The sequence below is a fragment of the Achroia grisella genome, unplaced genomic scaffold (assembly GCF_030625045.1).
Source record: "Achroia grisella isolate CSIRO2021 unplaced genomic scaffold, CSIRO_AGI_Agris_v1 utg853, whole genome shotgun sequence".
NCBI classification, from domain to species: domain Eukaryota; kingdom Metazoa; phylum Arthropoda; class Insecta; order Lepidoptera; family Pyralidae; genus Achroia; species Achroia grisella.
In genome coordinates this window covers 376,930-395,373 of record NW_026713043.1, presented here as the reverse complement: position 1 = coordinate 395,373, position 18,444 = coordinate 376,930, and the positions used below count along the sequence as shown (strand labels likewise).

General features: G+C 30.7%; 4 protein-coding genes across 4 annotated transcripts; 2 read left to right on the top strand and 2 right to left on the bottom strand.

Moving 5' to 3' along the window:
- Nucleotides 1-4: 4 nt before the first annotated feature.
- LOC131852546 (thymidylate kinase) lies at nt 5-4,370 on the bottom strand. Its single transcript, XM_059203226.1, has 6 exons — nt 4,206-4,370; nt 3,776-3,876; nt 2,789-2,936; nt 1,896-2,013; nt 1,023-1,109; nt 5-672 (listed from the first exon to the last, which is right to left on the bottom strand). Exons 1-6 carry the CDS (start codon nt 4,276-4,278, stop codon nt 576-578), a joined length of 624 nt encoding a protein of 207 aa, XP_059059209.1. The 5' UTR covers nt 4,279-4,370; the 3' UTR covers nt 5-575.
- A 713-nt stretch (nt 4,371-5,083) lies between these two features.
- LOC131852545 (ribosome biogenesis regulatory protein homolog) lies at nt 5,084-8,389 on the top strand. Its single transcript, XM_059203225.1, has 5 exons — nt 5,084-5,340; nt 5,545-5,817; nt 6,119-6,338; nt 6,891-7,153; nt 8,021-8,389. The coding sequence occupies exons 1-5, from the start codon at nt 5,192-5,194 to the stop codon at nt 8,166-8,168; spliced, it is 1,053 nt and encodes a 350-aa protein (XP_059059208.1). The 5' UTR covers nt 5,084-5,191; the 3' UTR covers nt 8,169-8,389.
- A 4,487-nt stretch (nt 8,390-12,876) lies between these two features.
- LOC131852544 (DNA fragmentation factor subunit beta) lies at nt 12,877-16,564 on the bottom strand. Its single transcript, XM_059203223.1, has 4 exons — nt 16,041-16,564; nt 15,739-15,874; nt 15,080-15,268; nt 12,877-14,030 (listed from the first exon to the last, which is right to left on the bottom strand). Exons 1-4 carry the CDS (start codon nt 16,143-16,145, stop codon nt 13,387-13,389), a joined length of 1,074 nt encoding a protein of 357 aa, XP_059059206.1. The 5' UTR covers nt 16,146-16,564; the 3' UTR covers nt 12,877-13,386.
- A 432-nt stretch (nt 16,565-16,996) lies between these two features.
- On the top strand, nt 16,997-18,439 carry LOC131852491 (INO80 complex subunit C). The gene is made up of 2 exons (XM_059203157.1): nt 16,997-17,352; nt 17,892-18,439. The coding sequence occupies exons 1-2, from the start codon at nt 17,205-17,207 to the stop codon at nt 18,089-18,091; spliced, it is 348 nt and encodes a 115-aa protein (XP_059059140.1). The 5' UTR covers nt 16,997-17,204; the 3' UTR covers nt 18,092-18,439.
- Nucleotides 18,440-18,444: the final 5 nt, after the last annotated feature.

Sequence of the window (18,444 nt, the reverse complement as noted above, 5' to 3'; positions counted from 1 at the left end):
AACTTGGTTTAGTATCTAATAGTACTAAAGATAACAGTAAAGAATTAATAAAAATAATGATTAAATGCAGACTACATATAGTAATCTAGGTATACGTGGCAGAGGGACAAATGAATCGGCGTCTCTCTGATTTATTTTATATATTATCACAACAGCGAAATATCCGCAATTAAAAAAATATAAATTTATATAATTTTTTGTGGTGACTATTCTACTCTCGACATTCTAGATAAGTTTGATTTTGTTGACAAAATTAATACAATTTTAAATTTATTATTCGATACAATTACTTTGGTTACAGCCACCATGCTGGTCCATCTTAAGGCCCAGTTTTTCTTTTATTAATATTGCTATTAGCCGCAGCTGGCCTTTACAGCTTCAAATTTATTATTCTACTATAGTGTTTTTTTGGTTAGAGCCACCAGCTGGTCCACATTAAAACCTTAGTTTTTTTTTATGAATATTCTAATGCTGTTGACCTCAGCTACGGCTTCATCGAACAATTAAGTCCCAATATTTCAAGCCAATATATACTAGATACTTATTATGAGACAGATATACAACTCTGTATATATTTATTCCCTCCACACTTTACCAATTGGCTTATCTACAACACTGTTGACAATATTTAATGTTTTCTCCAATAACTCCTCTTGTATGCATTCTACTGATCTGTAAAGACAGTTTTATATGAAAATATACATTTACAATAAAAATAATATATAATAATAATAATCTCAGGACAACTCACACAGAGCCATCTAGACCCAAGTTAAGCTAGCTAGAGCTTGTGTTATGGGTACTAGATAACTGATACATATACATAGATTTTTTTTTTTTGTAAATACATACATATTATACATAGAAAACACCCAGACCGATACAAACAATCATACTCATGAATACAAGTGTTTGTGCCGTGCGAGGAATCGAACCCGCCACCATCGGTCGTAAAGCGGTGTGCTTGACCGCTAGACCACCGAGGCCGTCAATATATGAAATATACAATGCGTTTATTTTACCTGGATGCATCCAGAACATCCCAAGTGTCATCTTGTAGTTGTGAGAATACCTGAGCTACTTTCTTGTGAAATTCCAGTTCTTCATACCTGTTAGAAAATACAAGTATTTTATTTTTATTTTTTTGGTTTAGCACCAGAGTTCTTATTTATAGAAATATAATAATAAAATCGTATATATACATAAATTAAATAAAGTCGCTTCCGGTGTTTGTTCAATTAGATATTTTAAATTATGCAACGTATTTTAATGCAGTTTTTACCAATGGATAGAATGATTCAGGAGGAACGTTTATATATATAAAATACATGTACACCCGTGAAAAGCCAGGACGACTAGTTACATATAAAGTGCTACCAAAATGATCTGCATTTCCTACTATAGAGCAGTGTTCCATAAAATTATAGTATAAAAAAAAATGTACGATAATTTCTTGATTACATATAAATAGGTATTTATTTAGGTACTAACGCAGTCAGTCTACTAAAGCATAACGGAACTGAAGCAGTAATATCTAATTTTAAAGGCTAAAAACGGAATATTTACATTTACCAAGAATTTTTTGTAAGAAAATTATTATAACATTGAAATAAAATAATCCACAATTATACTATATATATGTAAACTTTCGTACTATATAATATATAACTATCGTATTTAAACGTTTCTACGGGGTATGTAGATATTAAAGTTTTCGATAGCCCATTTATAGTTGGAAGCTAGAGACAATATACCATCACACTATTACCAATAGAACCGAGGCTGACACTGCAAATGTTGTATAATCGGGGAATATGTATTTGCTGACAAAATTGCGCGGTAGAGTTTTACTTAAAATATATATATATATATATATACTAGGTGAGTCTTATCACCTTTCAGAACCATATCCTTTTCTAGCTTGCACTACTTCAAGTGGCATTGTAAGAAAGAATACCTTATCAGGTTTGGGCAAGCCAACATCTGGTGATTTGCACCAGTTCAAGTCTAAGCCTGTAACAAAATAAAAGTGTATGCATTCCAGTTACATAAATAAATAAATCTATTGACAGCTATCGTGTCTGTTGAATGTTGCTTTATATTTATATAGTATTTTTATGTTGTTATGTGAATAGTGAACACTGGAGGTGACCTTTCTGCATAGACATTGTAAAGGTAAATATGACAATTGTAATAAAAATTACTCTGTTTATTATTTAGTAAATAACAGAATTATAAGTAACCACAGATGAATAATGATGTAGAAACTAATGTTTCAACATTTGAAAGTGTTCTGTGAAATGTTGGCTACATTTCACAGAACACTTTCAAATGTTAAGAATTAATTACATTTATCTATGGAATTCAGTTTATATGAGTGTAATAATGTAAGTAACTAAAAATGACCAACAAATAAGTGATAATAAAATGTGGTCTAAATAAATGTATAGTAATATTTGGAGTGAGGATTATTGACTGCAAGAAAAAAATAAGTTATAATTCTCAATATACTAATTGGATTTATGAATGCCGAGTAATTTAACACATTACCTTACTTCCAATGGTCATGAGTTCAATTTCTCATTCAATTGTAAATTTGTATTTTAAAATTTGTATTCATGACTATAATTGTATGTATAGGTCCGAGTGTTTTCTATGTGCAATATGTAAGTATTAAAAAAAGGTACTTAAGTATTTCTATCAGATATCTAGTACCCACAACACAAACTCAACTAGCGTGGAACTAGGTGGCGCTATATGGATTGTCTTGATTCATTATTATTATTACCTTTAGCTGCAGAATATGCAACTCCAGAGAAACAGTAGCGGTCAATAATGAGACTTGTCCCTTGTTCCAAAATCTTTCTAATTTCCTGTGCTCGTTCCCATCTATTTGCAGAGAACAACAAATGGATGGCTTCATCGGATAAGTTATTCTAGAATAATAAGACATTTTTATATTTGTAATAACCAAATTGTTTTTGGTAAATTATTTTTTTCCTCAATATTTTGCATCTTGATACATAAAAAATAGAATAGTAAACAAAAAAAATATTCCCTTATTTACTATATACATATATGTTGATATTATTTCCTATTTGGAAAATAAATTTAAATATTTTTATCCAACTCCTAGGTAAAGCCTCCAATCCTCCATAAGACTTCCCGAAAATTTGGAGTGGCCTCTGCACTGCTTTATTTCCGTTTGTCGAAATTATTAAAAAGGTTAGCTATGGCTAACAGTATTGGTATAGTGTGAAAAAAAAGACCACTACATATATTTTTTTAAGTTACACCAATAAAGGTGTAACCTAAAAAAATATAGTTTACTAGCTACTTTCCCCACGCTTCACACGGGTGAACATGTATTATATATATATATATATATATACCATCCAAGATGAACAGACAGCGATAATGACTTTATTTTATACTATGTAGTGATAGATTAAACTCCACACCCTTTTTTGTTTTATTTTGTCCACAAATTTTTTTTCTTGCTACACGAAAATATATGTTGTGGCTGTGCAGTGTCTATTAATTAATTAGATAATATATTACTATATAGATATATAGAATAATTACAAGTTATATATAATATATAACTTGTAATTATTCTACCACTAGATATTTGAATTCTCTCTCTTTACAATAACCATTGCAAATTGGGAAATCTGGCAATGTTGAAATTTTGCTAATTTACTTAGTACTTGTTAATCTCCATTACTACAGTCATATGAATATATATGCATATTGAATTTTAATACACTTTTACCTTGAATGTCAAATAATTGTTAATGGTTTTACCAATTTCAGTGTGTCTTGCTGGAAAATTTGTGTATTCTGCTTGCACATTTTTTGCATTTAAATTCTTCACTGTGAAATAAATCTTGCATTATTTTACACAACATTATAATACCACATTCTAAATATATACTATTTGGTATTCTATGATGTGACATATTCCGATGTTATTATAAGTTAATAAAAATATGCTTTTATTTACTCATGTATTTGTCACAACAGTAGAGAAAGAAGCATTATAATGCGTGAATTAAATAAAGAATACATGTTTAAATAAAACTTGTTATTTTATTTATCCTTCTTGCATTAAAATATTATTATTTGCAGAGTTATTATGAAATGCAATGACATGATGAAATGTCAATAAGTAAATAAAGTTCTCTAAAGAAATCTTTAATTACCAAGTTCTTTGCATTGTGTAGTTTTTCCAGTTCTATCCACGCCTTCAACAATTATTAGAGCGCCTCTTTTCATTATGGAAAAATTAATAGTGTTTTGTTAAATTTAAGAATGAATAATAAAATAAAAATTTAAGGTTGGTTCAGTTGGCGGGAGCCGGGAAGTCCGAATCTGAATTACCAGGTTATCACAGACGAATCCGGCCAAAGTGGCGATATTCAGGCCAGGTTACCCAAATCTAATTATAGTAATAATAAATGAAAATAAGAGAGATGCTTGTAGAGACGTTTGTATAGCAGAGCGAAAATATATAAAGGGAAAAAATATATAGAAAGATCATTTTGAATATAGATAAAATTATATGTAAAACTGCCAGCCATTCTCATTGTACGTCAATTAATTTAATTAATAGTACTGTTCATAATTAACTAATACTATTAAGTTAATTATGAACTCTAAAATAAAATTTATCTTATTTTCATACTATGTACCTAAAAGGTTCACTTGGAAGTGCAAATTGAAGGTCATTGTGAGTTCCATATTATAAATCATCAATACGAATTTCCTGCCGCTGTTGGAGTCACACTGTCGCGTCGCGTCGACTCAACCTACATAAAACAAATATATTTTTATAGATAGCAATCACACAATTGGGTTCGGGGGTTAAATTAGCGCAACGGCCGGCGGCATCACTAATATGTCAAAAAATGTATAAAGACGGTTTTATTTCTTAATGGCAACTTGACTCTAAAATTTATAGAGTTTGATATTAACCAAAAATGAACTAATGGCGTTTATCATAAAGTATATTTTAATATGGCAGATGTACAGATGACACTTTAGACATTATCTGTATCTATATATAATCTGTATTGTCAGAAACAGGCATGTTATTTACCTATTTTCTTAGTTTTTTAAGGTTATAAAAATTAAGTTTATTGAGTGTGTAGTTCCTGTACATTGTTACTTTAATGCTTAATTTTATATCATGGATATCGTTAATGAAATTTTATTGAACGAGCAAAAGAAAGCTGAAAAATATAAGCCAATAACTGTTGATAAGCATCTGGATTTGGAATTCGACGTGGGCACACTTCTTGCTTTCGATTCCAACGATGTGGACACAAAATTACTGAAGTAAAAATTACCATTTAATATTGAATAAGTCTAATAATGTTAATATAACTATTACACAATTTATTATACATGCTTCATACACTATGAAGCATGTATAATTAATATTTATAACACATTAACTGATCATTATGATCTTTTAAAATGTTTAATTAGTATACTTGGTATAATTTTAGTATATATATATTTTTTAATATCGATTAACAGGTCTGACAAAGATGTATATTTACAATCACTTACCCGAGATAACACCCAGTTACTCTTGAACAAAATATGGGAGTTGCCCACTGAGAGAATTGATGAAGCTATAGTAGTGCGGCTGCCACTTCCAACTACAGTATTGCCTCGCGCTAAGCCAGTTCCGAAACCAAGACCCTTGACAAAATGGCAAGAGTTTGCAAAGGCCAAAGGTATCACAAAAAAGAAGAAGGACAAATTGCAGTGGGATGAACAATTACAGAAATGGGTACCTCTTTATGGGTTAGTACATTCATAACATAATTTTTAGTAATTCAATTTTATCAAATTGTTGTATAATCACTTTTTCATATTGTTTATGATTTAGAATTGCCTCCCATGTAAACATAATTAATCTAGGTAGTTGGCATGATGACAATCCTCAAAAATATATATTTAAAAAAATATGAGAAATAAAATTATTATACATTTGTAAGACATTGTGGCTATGAGATAACTATTGCTTACAACTTTCATTGTAATCTTATAACAAAATATAATATCATCTAAATTGAAGAATAATCACTAATTTATTTGTTAACAGATTTAGAAAGGCAGCTGCAGAAAAAGAGAAAAATTGGCTAATAGAAGTCCCACAAAATATGGACCCTATGACAGATATGTATGAGAAAAAGGCGTCTGAAAAGTCTGAAAAAGTGGCAAAGAATGAGTTACAACGGTTGAAAAACATAGCTAGGGCTAGGAAAGTCAAAATACCCAGGGTGGGCCTGCCAGTTACATCTGACAAAGCATCTGCAACACAGGTAAAATATAAAAACTTATTGAAGAGATTCATGTTTAGATGCACTTAAAGATCTTGAGTTTGGTGAAGATAAATGATGGTTCTACAACATTCCGATTTTATGGAAATTATCAACATGTATAATACTGCATACATACAGAGATATTTAAATACTTCAATCTATACTCCAGTTACTTAGTCATGCCCTGCCATAGATAATAATATTTTTTGTTATCCTTCACCTTACAGTCCACCTATTGTGATATAAAAGCTTCGAGTTGCAGGGATTGGCTATGTACTGTAAACATACATCACTACTCTTCTGATCTATGTACCATCTCCTAGCCCATTGTGTCTATTGTTTTGCACAAGGGAGTTCCTGAAATGATAGACTGAGCTATAAAAGTTCTGATGTCTATATTTAAGCCATTGCCAGGCCAAGCTATTTCTTCAGCATGGGGTAGCCCACCATTGGCTTCTCCAATATGTTTCCTCTTATTTATGGCCTGTTTATACCATAGTAATAACTGTATTACTTGAATAAGGATTATTGATTTGATTATGATAATTTCAGTTAGCTACAGCAGCAACGGTCGCCAAAGCGTCGACAGCATCCCTCGGTAAATTTCAAGACAAATTGCCAAAAGAGAAGGAAGCTCGGGGTAAAGGTGTGCACGAACTCATACCCGGCAAGGAGAGGAAGCGAAGAGCACCTATACCTACTCCACAAGCAGAGAGAGAGAATAACCTTAATCTTCTTGACACTATTTTGAATAAACGACCCAAGATTGATATGGATAAAGCTGTAGCTAAACATATTCACAATGAACAAGCAATGTAAGTATATTTACATTGTTATATAAATAGAAATAATCTTTATCAAATAAACATAATAATAGATAAGTACTTTTGACTATTCAAAATTCATTCAGAATGACTATTCATTCTCACACAGACTCCTCACAAGAAGAATAAACTTGCATGTAGCTTTTTTAAATAAATGTTGTTAAAGTAAATACACATTAACAAGGATTAGGCATGCAACAAATACACTGCCTTGCCTTAAATCAGATAATGAATAACTTTTTTATGAAGATAGTTTAGTATCTTTTTGTGTTATACAAATCATGTATTTAGATATTATAGATACAATGTTGCATTGTTATCTTGGTTGGTGTAATAGTTGATGTCTATATGAAAAGTTTATCACAGATATCAATGAAGTTTGTATTGATAATATGTGACATATTTTTGCTTGCATTATTTTCATACCACTAGAAACTACATGTTGGTATTCCATACAAGATATTATAACTGTACTAGCAGACCCCATAAACGTTATTTTGCCATATAAATTAAAATCGCTATTAAAAAATAGGGATTGTTGATTGTAATTTTGGATTGTATGTATTTTTTAATGCCATATTATAAATATAAAACGTAAAAATTTTGTCCAAAAAGTAAATGTTAGGAGTGGACAACCCTTGTCACTCAGGCGTATGAGAAGTAGATAGTAGCAGATACACAGACCTACTGAAAATGTATATAATTTAAAACAAACAAACACAATGCTAGTTACCATACTCCGAAATGGCTATGAGAATTTTATATATGTATAAGATATGACAAGAGACACCCCTGATTACAAGACAGTAATAAATACTAATTTCAATAAAAAGTATTTAACATAATTGTTGTTTACAGGAGGTCAGAAGAAAAGAAAAATTTGAAACCGTCTAAAGGCAAGCGTAAGGGCAAAGGCAACTCTACAAACTTCTCAGCAAAGAAGCCAAAAGCTGGCAGAGGTCAAAGGAATCCCAGTAAGAAAACTCCTGGCAGAAAGAGGAGATAGTTATCAAACATTTTAATAAAATCTGTTAAATATAATTGTAATTTATCTTTATTACGTTCTGGAGCCAAATGGCTTATATAAATGTATATTATTTTGATGTCTGTGTACATTATAACGTTTTAAACTAAAGTCCAATTTGTAAATTAAAAAACTACAGAAATATGTAGATGAGTAATAAAAAGGGTAAATAAACAGACACAAATAATAATTGACGGTTTTTTTTTACTCTGCGACATATTCGACATAGGTATGAGGTAGCCATTGGCCAAAATAATTTGCAAGACCTTTGTCTAATCTATTTTTGCCGCTATGCAGCTCGTATTGTAAGCTGTGTTCCTGTTCAAATGGCAATGACATAGAGTATGGAGGCATGACACATTAACCCTCAAAATAAGTAAGCCATGAAGACTTAATAGTTCAGACCACGGGTGAGAGGTCATGAGCTGTTCATATCTATAGACAACAATTTACATTTTTCAGGTAGGCCCTAAAGTTATTTCCCATTCCAGTCATTGTAAAAACATCAAAAGTAGTCTATGGCTTCTTGATTATAAGAGTTTCTACTAAGCCCTGGCTGTGGCTGTGTTCCATATTTAGACTTAATAACCATAGACAATAAAACAAGCCGTTTAATACAGAAAACCTTTATTTCCCAAACAATTTTAATCATCGTCATACAATAGACAAAGGAGAAGGTTCCGTAATACTGTATATAGATTAAGTATCTAAACGATAACTACTCAAACACGCTACATTGCTACAGCGAACAACTATAAAGCTTTATTGGAAGCATCTACTACTCTATTGAATTACAATATTCTTGTAATATGTCCTTCACATGTGGAGGAAGAACGGCAACAAATATATCATTTATTATCATATGACTATTACTTAATATTTTGACTAATATAAGCCAAGTTATAGACTATATTCTCATATATACTAGTAATAATTCAATGAAATTCAAATGTCATGACTTTGAGCTATAATAGTTTATATTCGCATTAGATTTTAAACATAAGTATATATTTACATAGTGTCTTATTGTAAGTAAGCACCAGCCGATTTTCCTGCAAATTATCGGCTAAATCTGCATTTCGAATGTAGCGATAGAATAATAAAATGAAATGATCATTAAAAAGTGGTAATGTCAAATTTAATTTACTATTGCATTAATACTTGTATTAGGTGCGCCTTATCTTCCAGCGTTGAACGCTTGATAATAATTAGTTTTTCATTCTCATACTATTATTTTGCAGAGAATATACTTACCATGGTCTTTATTTGAAGTGTCTATTATTTAAAAACTACTATTTTCAATACTACGCTCTATAATCCACAGTTGAAACGACATATACATAAAAGCTACTTATAATTTACTATTGCTATCGATCATAATTATGACTATCTAAACAAGTAGGTATAATTGTCACAAAATAGGATTTCTGATATTATATTAACCTTAAAAGATAGTTAGGTCGTGTCTCACAACCGCGGGATAAGTGGCATAGTCCGTGAAAGTCGTGCACAGTGCCGGTACATTCCTTCGGTGACTAGAATTACTGGAGGCATTTTGTATGAAGAAGCAAGGAACATTATATCTTCACGGAATCAAATCGAATCAAAAATCTTTTGCTCATGAGGGACATTTGACCAGTTCAGTATACAGATTTAATTGCGAAGAACTGGCAAGAAATTCCACTGCATTTCTTTTTCTTAATACAAGTTTATGACGTCACTTATTTTGCAATCCACTAGTAAAACAGCAGGCAGGAGGGGATTGTTAGTGATGAGGGCTATTCACCCCAATGCTAGATATGTACCATGTCATTTGGCCTCCACGCGGTTTCCCCTGGAAGCCATCATAGTAAATTCTAGTGAATTTGTCACGATGGGCTAACTGCTTTAATCTGATATTCATTTTATCATCCTCCTTTGGTGCCCTTCCAGCGTAAACCATTTGCGTAGACGGGTGCACCATTCCATATTATACATTAAAAAAAACCAGTTGAATTGGAAATATATTAAGTTTTTCTTCAGTAGTTTAAATTTCGTGATTTAATACTTAGTTAAAATGATATGTGAAATTTAGGACCTGTTCCACCCCATTTCACATAAATGTCCCCACGTCACACCTTATCCACCATTTCCCACGTTGTGAATGAGGTGGGAACCCCTCAATAACATGATTTATGGATGTTCTGAAGCACCATGCACGAACTTAACGGAATATTATCCCGGTATTCGGAACACATCAACTTAGGTATCTATTTAACTCATCTAACGACTGTGAAACAGGATCCTACAATACACAACAAACAGTAGAACAAAAATGTTACTATCTCTTAAATATTGTAGAAATATATTATGTATACCCTTTCAATTTAACTTAAAGATACAAAAGTCTATCCCACTCAATTCTGAAGATCTTTTTCATTTGTTAAAATTAAAATTCATCTTCATTCATATTTAATTTACATGCAGTTATTTATCCACTTATTTTATATTATTTTCATAGGGATAATAGGCCTCTTATTCACATTATATAAAAGACTTATTACAGCTTTGATAACATTTACCCATTGTGGAGACATAGGAAAGATCCTTATTCAAATATTACTATATCAGATTTTTTCTTTCTAAGAAATGAGAAAGACCGTCAGACAATCCTTTCCGTACATTATTTACCTAACTAATTCACTCCATATTTGCGTACAAAGAGAGTGCAGAAACTACTCGTAGTTCGTTCTAAAAATTCGATAGTGGTCGGCATAGTACCAAATCAGTCGAGTAATATATAGTTTCTGCAAAATTAACAAAATACTATTATGACAACAATGAGTTTAAGTAAATTAAAAAACATATATACCTAATAATATGCCATATATCGGTCGGCATATATCACCTATATTGCTTTTGTAAAGTGTACATATTTCGTAAATAATTTTGGTATGTTATTTATAAAAAAAATAATGCATTGCAACAAATAGATAAAACCCATAAATTAATGAAAGTCATTGCCAGGAGATGCCGCTTGATAAAGAAAACAGTCCATTTTTTGTAGTGGAGTGGCCCCAATGCCGAAAATGGATGTGGCTTTATAAATAACCTGTTTTGTTTCAAAACGGATTTATTTGATAATAAATCCATTCGTTCTGATATCATTAATTTAGAATTAGTAAATAAGATAGCTTAGTATATGAATTTAATTTGCTATTTGCTTGCTTCGATTGACATTCTAGAACTTCAGGCGAATGGCTGCTTTGCTGACGAATGGCTATTTTCCAAAACGTAAGATGTAAGAGTAATATAGGAGCAGTCATAATAGTATTTTGCTATAAGAAAATTGATTACGGCTATCTATAACCCTGTATTCAAATGAGGTTTCACGTTACAATACTGACATTATATGGTCGTTTTGAACCTTCATCTTTTCTTTGGGACACATTTAGGAACATTGTTATATATATGATATGCAATTTGAATCACCCTCACTAAATAATTGACCACAACATTGATTCAAATATATGACGAAACTGCACATACTATACTGAAACTTTTCCGCTATTGTTTTAAGATTTGCAATCATCAATCAAGTAATGGATATAAATTTTAAGTAAACAGTCCTGTACACAAACAAACTATGAAAAGGTATAAAGTGAGAGTTGTGTTTAAGAATTAAATAAAAATTCAGTTGTCTGTCTACTCTGTAAGATATCTAGTATGTAGATCAATAGATAGATTTGAAAGTAAATCTACGCTGTTGTAATTTTAACCTCGTCAACATCAAGTTATTGTTCACACATTTAAAGTATGAATGAAAAATTGTTCTGAGCACTGAACTATTATAGTTTCAAGATGTTTTCATTACGTGATTAATGAAATGATGCAATTAACAGTAATATTATGAAATAAGTTTCATAAGTTTCAATTCGCAAATTGATTCTTTATTCGGAGTAGAGATTAAAAGTTACTGAAATTATTATCGATTTACGACTGAGAACAATAACATTAGTGCAGTCAATTTCTATAGAAAATGCTATCAATAAATAGCTTTTGTAATATCACAGTCCAAAATATGTCCCAATTCCAATACATCTCTTTACATTACATTATTACACAATCCATTACAAAAGATTCAACTTAAAGATTCACATATAAAATTTATTGTATAGTTACAATAAATAAAGAATATTTCAAAATTTTAAACTATTCTTTCGCTATACTCAAGAAGCTAATATACAAAATGAGCTTGCAGAGTAAACTAAAGATAAAAAATAGGAATTCATATGTAATATTGCATTTTAATTACCACATGTACCACATTAATACAATGTTTTTTTTATCGGAGAAGTCATAAAATTAGCTAAGAGAAACATGCTAAATAATGGCAATATTGATAAATATCGGATATCAAGTTATTGATAAATAAGTTGATATCCGGAAAGATAAATCTGACGTCAGTCAATATTAAATTTAGTACTTCAGTATGCTTACTCATTTTGTTTTAAGCTTCTTGGTCATATAATTTTTATTAATAGTGTATAATTAAGATTAATAATAAATCATTATGTTACATAATAAAGTTAAATTAATAAATAGTAAATTAATCTATTGATTATTAATTATAAATGAGATATAAAATATAACAGTTACAATATACTATATATTTAAGTAATAATATTTATAAAGATAACATTTTTGGCACCAATAACTTAATATAAACATTTACTCTTACATCTAAAATTTAAAGGGCAGAAGGAGATCAATTCAAGGAATAGAAAAGTTATTCTCATCTAATAATAATGAGTTACAACATCAACAATATTTTAAAAGTGTAAATAATTTCTAATGTAAAAGGCTACAATTTTACGATATTTGCTACATTTTTATTTTTAATTAAGTTATTTAAATCTGATAGTTCTATTTGTGTATAACAATAGAACTATCAATAGATGTACATACACTGTTCTAAATAAATATGTCTCTGGTAGATTAAAGTTTATGTAGTCAAATCCGAAATTCTTTGTTATATTACCCAAAAATTAATCCTTACATGCATTTTATTTAATAAAAAAATATATTATCATTATTATTTATATCAAAACTTATTATATGAAAATATGTAATTATATTGCCTATCACAGGTATTCATTTCTCTACTTATAGAATGTTGCAGCAAAATATGTTAGGAATATAACATTATGAACATAGCATTCTAATTACTATATTGAATACTCTGACCATCAAAGCACTTTTTGCATACAGTGTATACATCAGATTCAGCATCGTGCCTACCCTTATAGTGGCAAACAATATGGACCAACTTAAGATTCTGCTTTGTAAATATTTGCAAATAATATCTGTCTGCATCTATATATCCAATTTTAATCATATTTTCACATTTTATGCATTTATTTTCACAGTTATAGAATCGCTCTATTGCCTCTAATATTTTCGGTATGACTGATCTTGACAATTCTATCTTATGATCCAAGTTCCAAGTTTGGAATATGATTCGCTCCTCACGACTCCTGTAAGGGTTTATCACGTGTTCACCCTCATAGTCGCAATCATTCTTGCTCCAAAGTCCTCCACACACAAAAAGCCCGCTTTTGTCACAGAGAGAACCCTTTTTATCAGCGTTACGGTTGAAATATGCTTCATTGTATTTAGAAGCTTCAAGTAATTTCTTAAGGTCAACTAAGAACTGGTCGATAAGTTTCTTACCGCGCCCGTTGGTATGAACGTAGTGTTCGGATGACTGTAGTGCACTTTTTGTTTTGTAGAAATAGCCTCTCATTCGTTCTTTAACGCGTTTGGACATGGACTGCTCTTTTGTCTTTTCACTGAGCTCTAACCCTGGAAAATTAATATTTGATGTGTAACAATCTTACTACGTACTAGGTTTGCTACCGGTGTGTTGTTTACACAACAGGTCACATGTTGATTTATTCTTAAGAATTAGACCTAAACCGATTGGAATTTTTTTGAGTGGTAAACGATGGAGGTCTGAGGTCGACTTTCGATGAAATTTTGGTCTCGATCGGTCAAGCCGTTTCGGAGCAGAATCGTTACAAATGCAGTGCCTGCATGCAAAAAATTACTAGGTTTATTACCAGTGTATTGTTTATACACCAGGTCACATGTTAAGCGCAGCGCGTTTATTCTTAAAAACTCGACCTAAACGCATGGATTTTTTTGAGGGATAAACGACAGAGGCCCGATGGTCGACTTTCGATATAATTTTGGTCTTTGTCGGTCAAGCCGTATCGGAGGAGAATCGTTACAAATGCGCTCCGCACATACATATCATACATAGAAAACACCCAGACCGATACAAACAATCACACTCATGAATACGAATGTTTGTGCCGTGCCAGGAATCGAACCCGCGACCATCGGTCGTAAAGCGGCTAGACCACTAGACCACCGAGGTCTAGTGGTCTAGCACACGCAATTGTTATTAGCATTTCATCCAGCGCCATTGTTGTTTGACTGTGTGCGCCGTTCGCACACGACGGCGACATGGCCTTAGTAGTGTGGCACTGTCCATTTATAATACAGATGTTCTGTCATAGTAACATAAATACTTACCGATAATTTATTAGGTCTCTAAATGTGATATCTTTTTTATAATTTGTCTATTAATTTTTAGTTTGTCCATTAAAAAAAACAAACAGTAAATCAAACCCTTCCTCTTTAAAATATTAGTGAAGAAAATAATAGTAATGCATTGTCTGGAGACTGACTTGACTTGAGTATGACAGTGAAGCATTACAATGGTTGTATAGTTTATTTTTTCCCACTTATCTTCTGTAAACCTTCTTATCTTACTACTACATATGGCACAAAATAAAAAAATATTGAAATAATAAAAAAAAGTATAATATATGTAAATTGTAGAATACCTTCAAACCAGGATGGATCATCTGCTCGATCACTAAGCAGGGTACGAGAATCATCTGATGCCGCAATGTACTTCTGGAAAGCCTTGAACTTCTCCTTGATGTTAGTACTGAGGAATTGCTTAGCTGCCATTCCAGTATCAATATAATCCTTCTTCACTGATCGAATCATATCATAGAAGTAGTCAAAATCTGAAATCAATATATAAAATATTAGATATTTTATTTAAAAAAAAATCTACTAATAAAATAATGAACAGAAATGTACTTTTAATACAAAAATCATTTATACAATATAGGATATTTTAGCATCTATATAGTCTATATATATATATACATATACATTCATGCTAAAACTGAAAGACAGTATTTCTTTTTCTGTTCATATAAAATATGAAAATAAGGCTTACATGCACTACCTGATACTTTAAACTATGTAACCTAAAAATCCAGTTGAATATACATACACATATAGGTACATAAATAATTTATGTACTATTTAGAGAGTAATCCTAATCAGTGTTATTATAAATAATAAATATATATATATGGGTGTGTGAGGTGTGCCAAAAGAGATTTTATTTAATTATAAAATACACAGTTTTGTTTTTTTTTCATACAGGTAAGTACTTTTATTTTTATCTAAATCATATGAGACATACCAGTTACCATTTTTTCAGTATCCTTTAATAATATGAATAGTGTTTGCGGCGGCAATGAGTCGAGATATTCGTCGTCATCCACACGCGTACCATCTTCCGCCACAAAAAGTCGGCACTCCGCGCAGTTGGCATTGAACTGCAAAACAAGGGAATTGGGTCAAGGTAGCAGAATATGTGTCAGGGCCATGTCGCCTTGACCTACATAATTGAAGGCTAAAACAACTACACATCTAATAGAAAACATCGTCTATTACTATTAATTATAATAAAAAATAGTGTGCAAAAATATTTGTATCACTTACACCCAACTTTTTCCGAGATTTTTCTATCAATTCTTCTAAATTTTCGGCGGCGATACCAATTTTTTTCTCTCTTTTCACATCTGTGACTTTATATCCCTTTTTCATGATTGCGAATTAAATATGCTAAGAAATTATAGGAAAACAAAGAAAAACACGCGTCGGAGTGCGACTCTCTTCCACTAATATTTCTACGTTACTCTAGTCCTTACGAGACGAGACGTCAGTCTGCACAGATATATAAAACCAATACCCGATATAAAACATCCACCCCAAGTCCCCAACCACCCTGGATAAGGTAGACAACGCTATTCCTACATTACCCACCCCCTTTAATATAGTAACAGGAGATCGTAGGGTGGTACGCACAGTATGCCACTCACAAAAATAACTGTATACAATATGTGATTAAATTTCCTGGTTTTTCGATACTTTCATTGAAGATTTTTTTTTACATAAATCAAGATTTCGATTGTTAAAAAATTGCTACATATACTCTAAAAATATTATTATTGTTTATGTTTTTGCTTCTGTTTATGCTTTTGACGGAAAGGCAAAGGAAACTGCGCCCATACAGCCATGTCTATTGTCTTCATATTCTATTTTTTTAATAAAACTGTCAATATTGAAATGTCAATTCAACATTTTCAATTTTGACAGTTTTATTAAAAAAACATAATCTATAATATAAACTTATTTATATGATTTTATGGCTTTAGAGAACAACGTTTTTGGAAATTATATTTGAGTAATAAGACAATAGAGCTGTGAAATCTAGACAAGAATTGAATTTGTTCTGCTCTTATTAATGGTATATTCTAGTATTATTTTAAACATCTGTTAATGTAATTAGATAATATATCTGTAATTATTACTTATTTGGTACATTTTATTATTTGCATTTAGCATATTAGTCAAAATTCAGCAAATAGACAAAATAAAACTGGTAACACTGCTTAAAAATGAAAAATGAAAGTTTGTTATTGTTTTTTTCATATCCATTGGTTTTAAGTTTTTAATTTTCTTGGTTTTATTTATAAACGAGCAATTATTTTACCGTTGCTACATAATTATTACCTTATTAGATAATCAGTACGGCAATTATAACCACTATATCCACGAAATTAGTATGTGTACTGAATGAACTGCTAGTTTAAACATTAAATTATGACTGCCGATTCAGAAAATACTTATTGCTTTAAAGCGGAAAATAAGTTTATAGTAAAAAGTGGATGTAAGAAACGAATGTGGAGATCATTGAAGCAAATTTTAACAGCAGAACGAGCACTCCCATGGCCTAACGAAGCGGTATTATGTATGTAGTTTGTTCTATTTATGTAGTGTAAATTTTCTAGCATATAACCTCATCATTGCTTATAAATAATTAATATACGAAACAAAAAGCAATCGTCGGTTGCTTCTAAAAAACTTCAGCTTCAGGATTAATTGTAGAAGTCTATCATTTATTCTGAGTATTCTGTTATTTACTATATACTAGCTATAATGAGCAGTTACTTAAAACACTTAATAAGAATAATTAAGTATTAAATAAATCACAATATTAAATATGGAAGAATCTTTAGATCTCTATGATCTAAGGATACATAAAGAGCAATCAACAATCTCTTGAATATTGGTACAGTTCTAATATAACACTAATTATTGGTGACCTAAGAATCTGTGTCAACAGGTTCTTCGGATGCCTAGTACAGGCACCAGTTCTCTATAACTGCACACCAGTTCATTTGTATTAATTTTTACATGCCCCAATGGCTCTGTTTCACTTTATATCATATTTATGTTTAGTGGAGGAAATAAATATATTATTATTATTATTCATAATATTGTTTTCAGATTACTCAATAAATGCTCCACCAACATTCAAACCAACTAAGAAGTACTCCGATATATCAGGTTTACCAGCGCCATATATAGACAGACACTCCAAACTTCATTACAATAATGCTGAAGAATTTGCTACAGTAAGAAGTTTGCCAATGGATATAACTGCTGGGTATCTCCAATTAAGAGGTGCAAACACTATTGTGGGTTGAAAATGAACTATTATTGACTTTTACTTAGGTTCTCATAGCAAAGTATAGCAACAACCTATATTATACATATACATGTTGTTTGTTAATCACAAATACAAAAGAGTGATAGAAATAAGCTACCTGTTTACTTATTATGTCTATTGAATAAATAAGTATTATTATTATGAAGAAATATCACTCCCTATCTCTTAATATAAGATTTCCTTAAATTTGTTTAAGTTATGAACAATAGTTTCATGTGTACCAACTAACAGCTTATCTGAGTCTAACAAAATATATTTTACTGTGTGTAATGAAATAATATAATAGTAATAAAATATTGAATGTACAGACATTTACAATTTTATTGTATT

Excerpts from the sequence above, each read along its gene's own strand:
- LOC131852546 (XM_059203226.1), bottom strand. The coding sequence starts at position 4,278 with ATGAAAAGAGGCGCTCTAATAATTGTTGAAGGCGTGGATAGAACTGGA. Across the intron at positions 2,937-3,775 it reads ACAATTATTTGACATTCAAG|AATAACTTATCCGATGAAGC; the intron begins GTAAAAGTGTAT and ends TTATTATTCTAG. Across the intron at positions 2,014-2,788 it reads TGCATATTCTGCAGCTAAAG|GCTTAGACTTGAACTGGTGC; the intron begins GTAATAATAATA and ends ATTTTGTTACAG.
- LOC131852545 (XM_059203225.1), top strand. The coding sequence starts at position 5,192 with ATGGATATCGTTAATGAAATTTTATTGAACGAGCAAAAGAAAGCTGAA. Across the intron at positions 5,341-5,544 it reads GTGGACACAAAATTACTGAA|GTCTGACAAAGATGTATATT; the intron begins GTAAAAATTACC and ends ATCGATTAACAG. Across the intron at positions 7,154-8,020 it reads ATTCACAATGAACAAGCAAT|GAGGTCAGAAGAAAAGAAAA; the intron begins GTAAGTATATTT and ends TGTTGTTTACAG.
- LOC131852544 (XM_059203223.1), bottom strand. The coding sequence starts at position 16,145 with ATGAAAAAGGGATATAAAGTCACAGATGTGAAAAGAGAGAAAAAAATT. Across the intron at positions 15,875-16,040 it reads AATCTCGGAAAAAGTTGGGT|TTCAATGCCAACTGCGCGGA; the intron begins GTAAGTGATACA and ends CTTGTTTTGCAG. Across the intron at positions 15,269-15,738 it reads TACTGAAAAAATGGTAACTG|ATTTTGACTACTTCTATGAT; the intron begins GTATGTCTCATA and ends TATTGATTTCAG.
- LOC131852491 (XM_059203157.1), top strand. The coding sequence starts at position 17,205 with ATGACTGCCGATTCAGAAAATACTTATTGCTTTAAAGCGGAAAATAAG. Across the intron at positions 17,353-17,891 it reads GCCTAACGAAGCGGTATTAT|ATTACTCAATAAATGCTCCA; the intron begins GTATGTAGTTTG and ends TATTGTTTTCAG.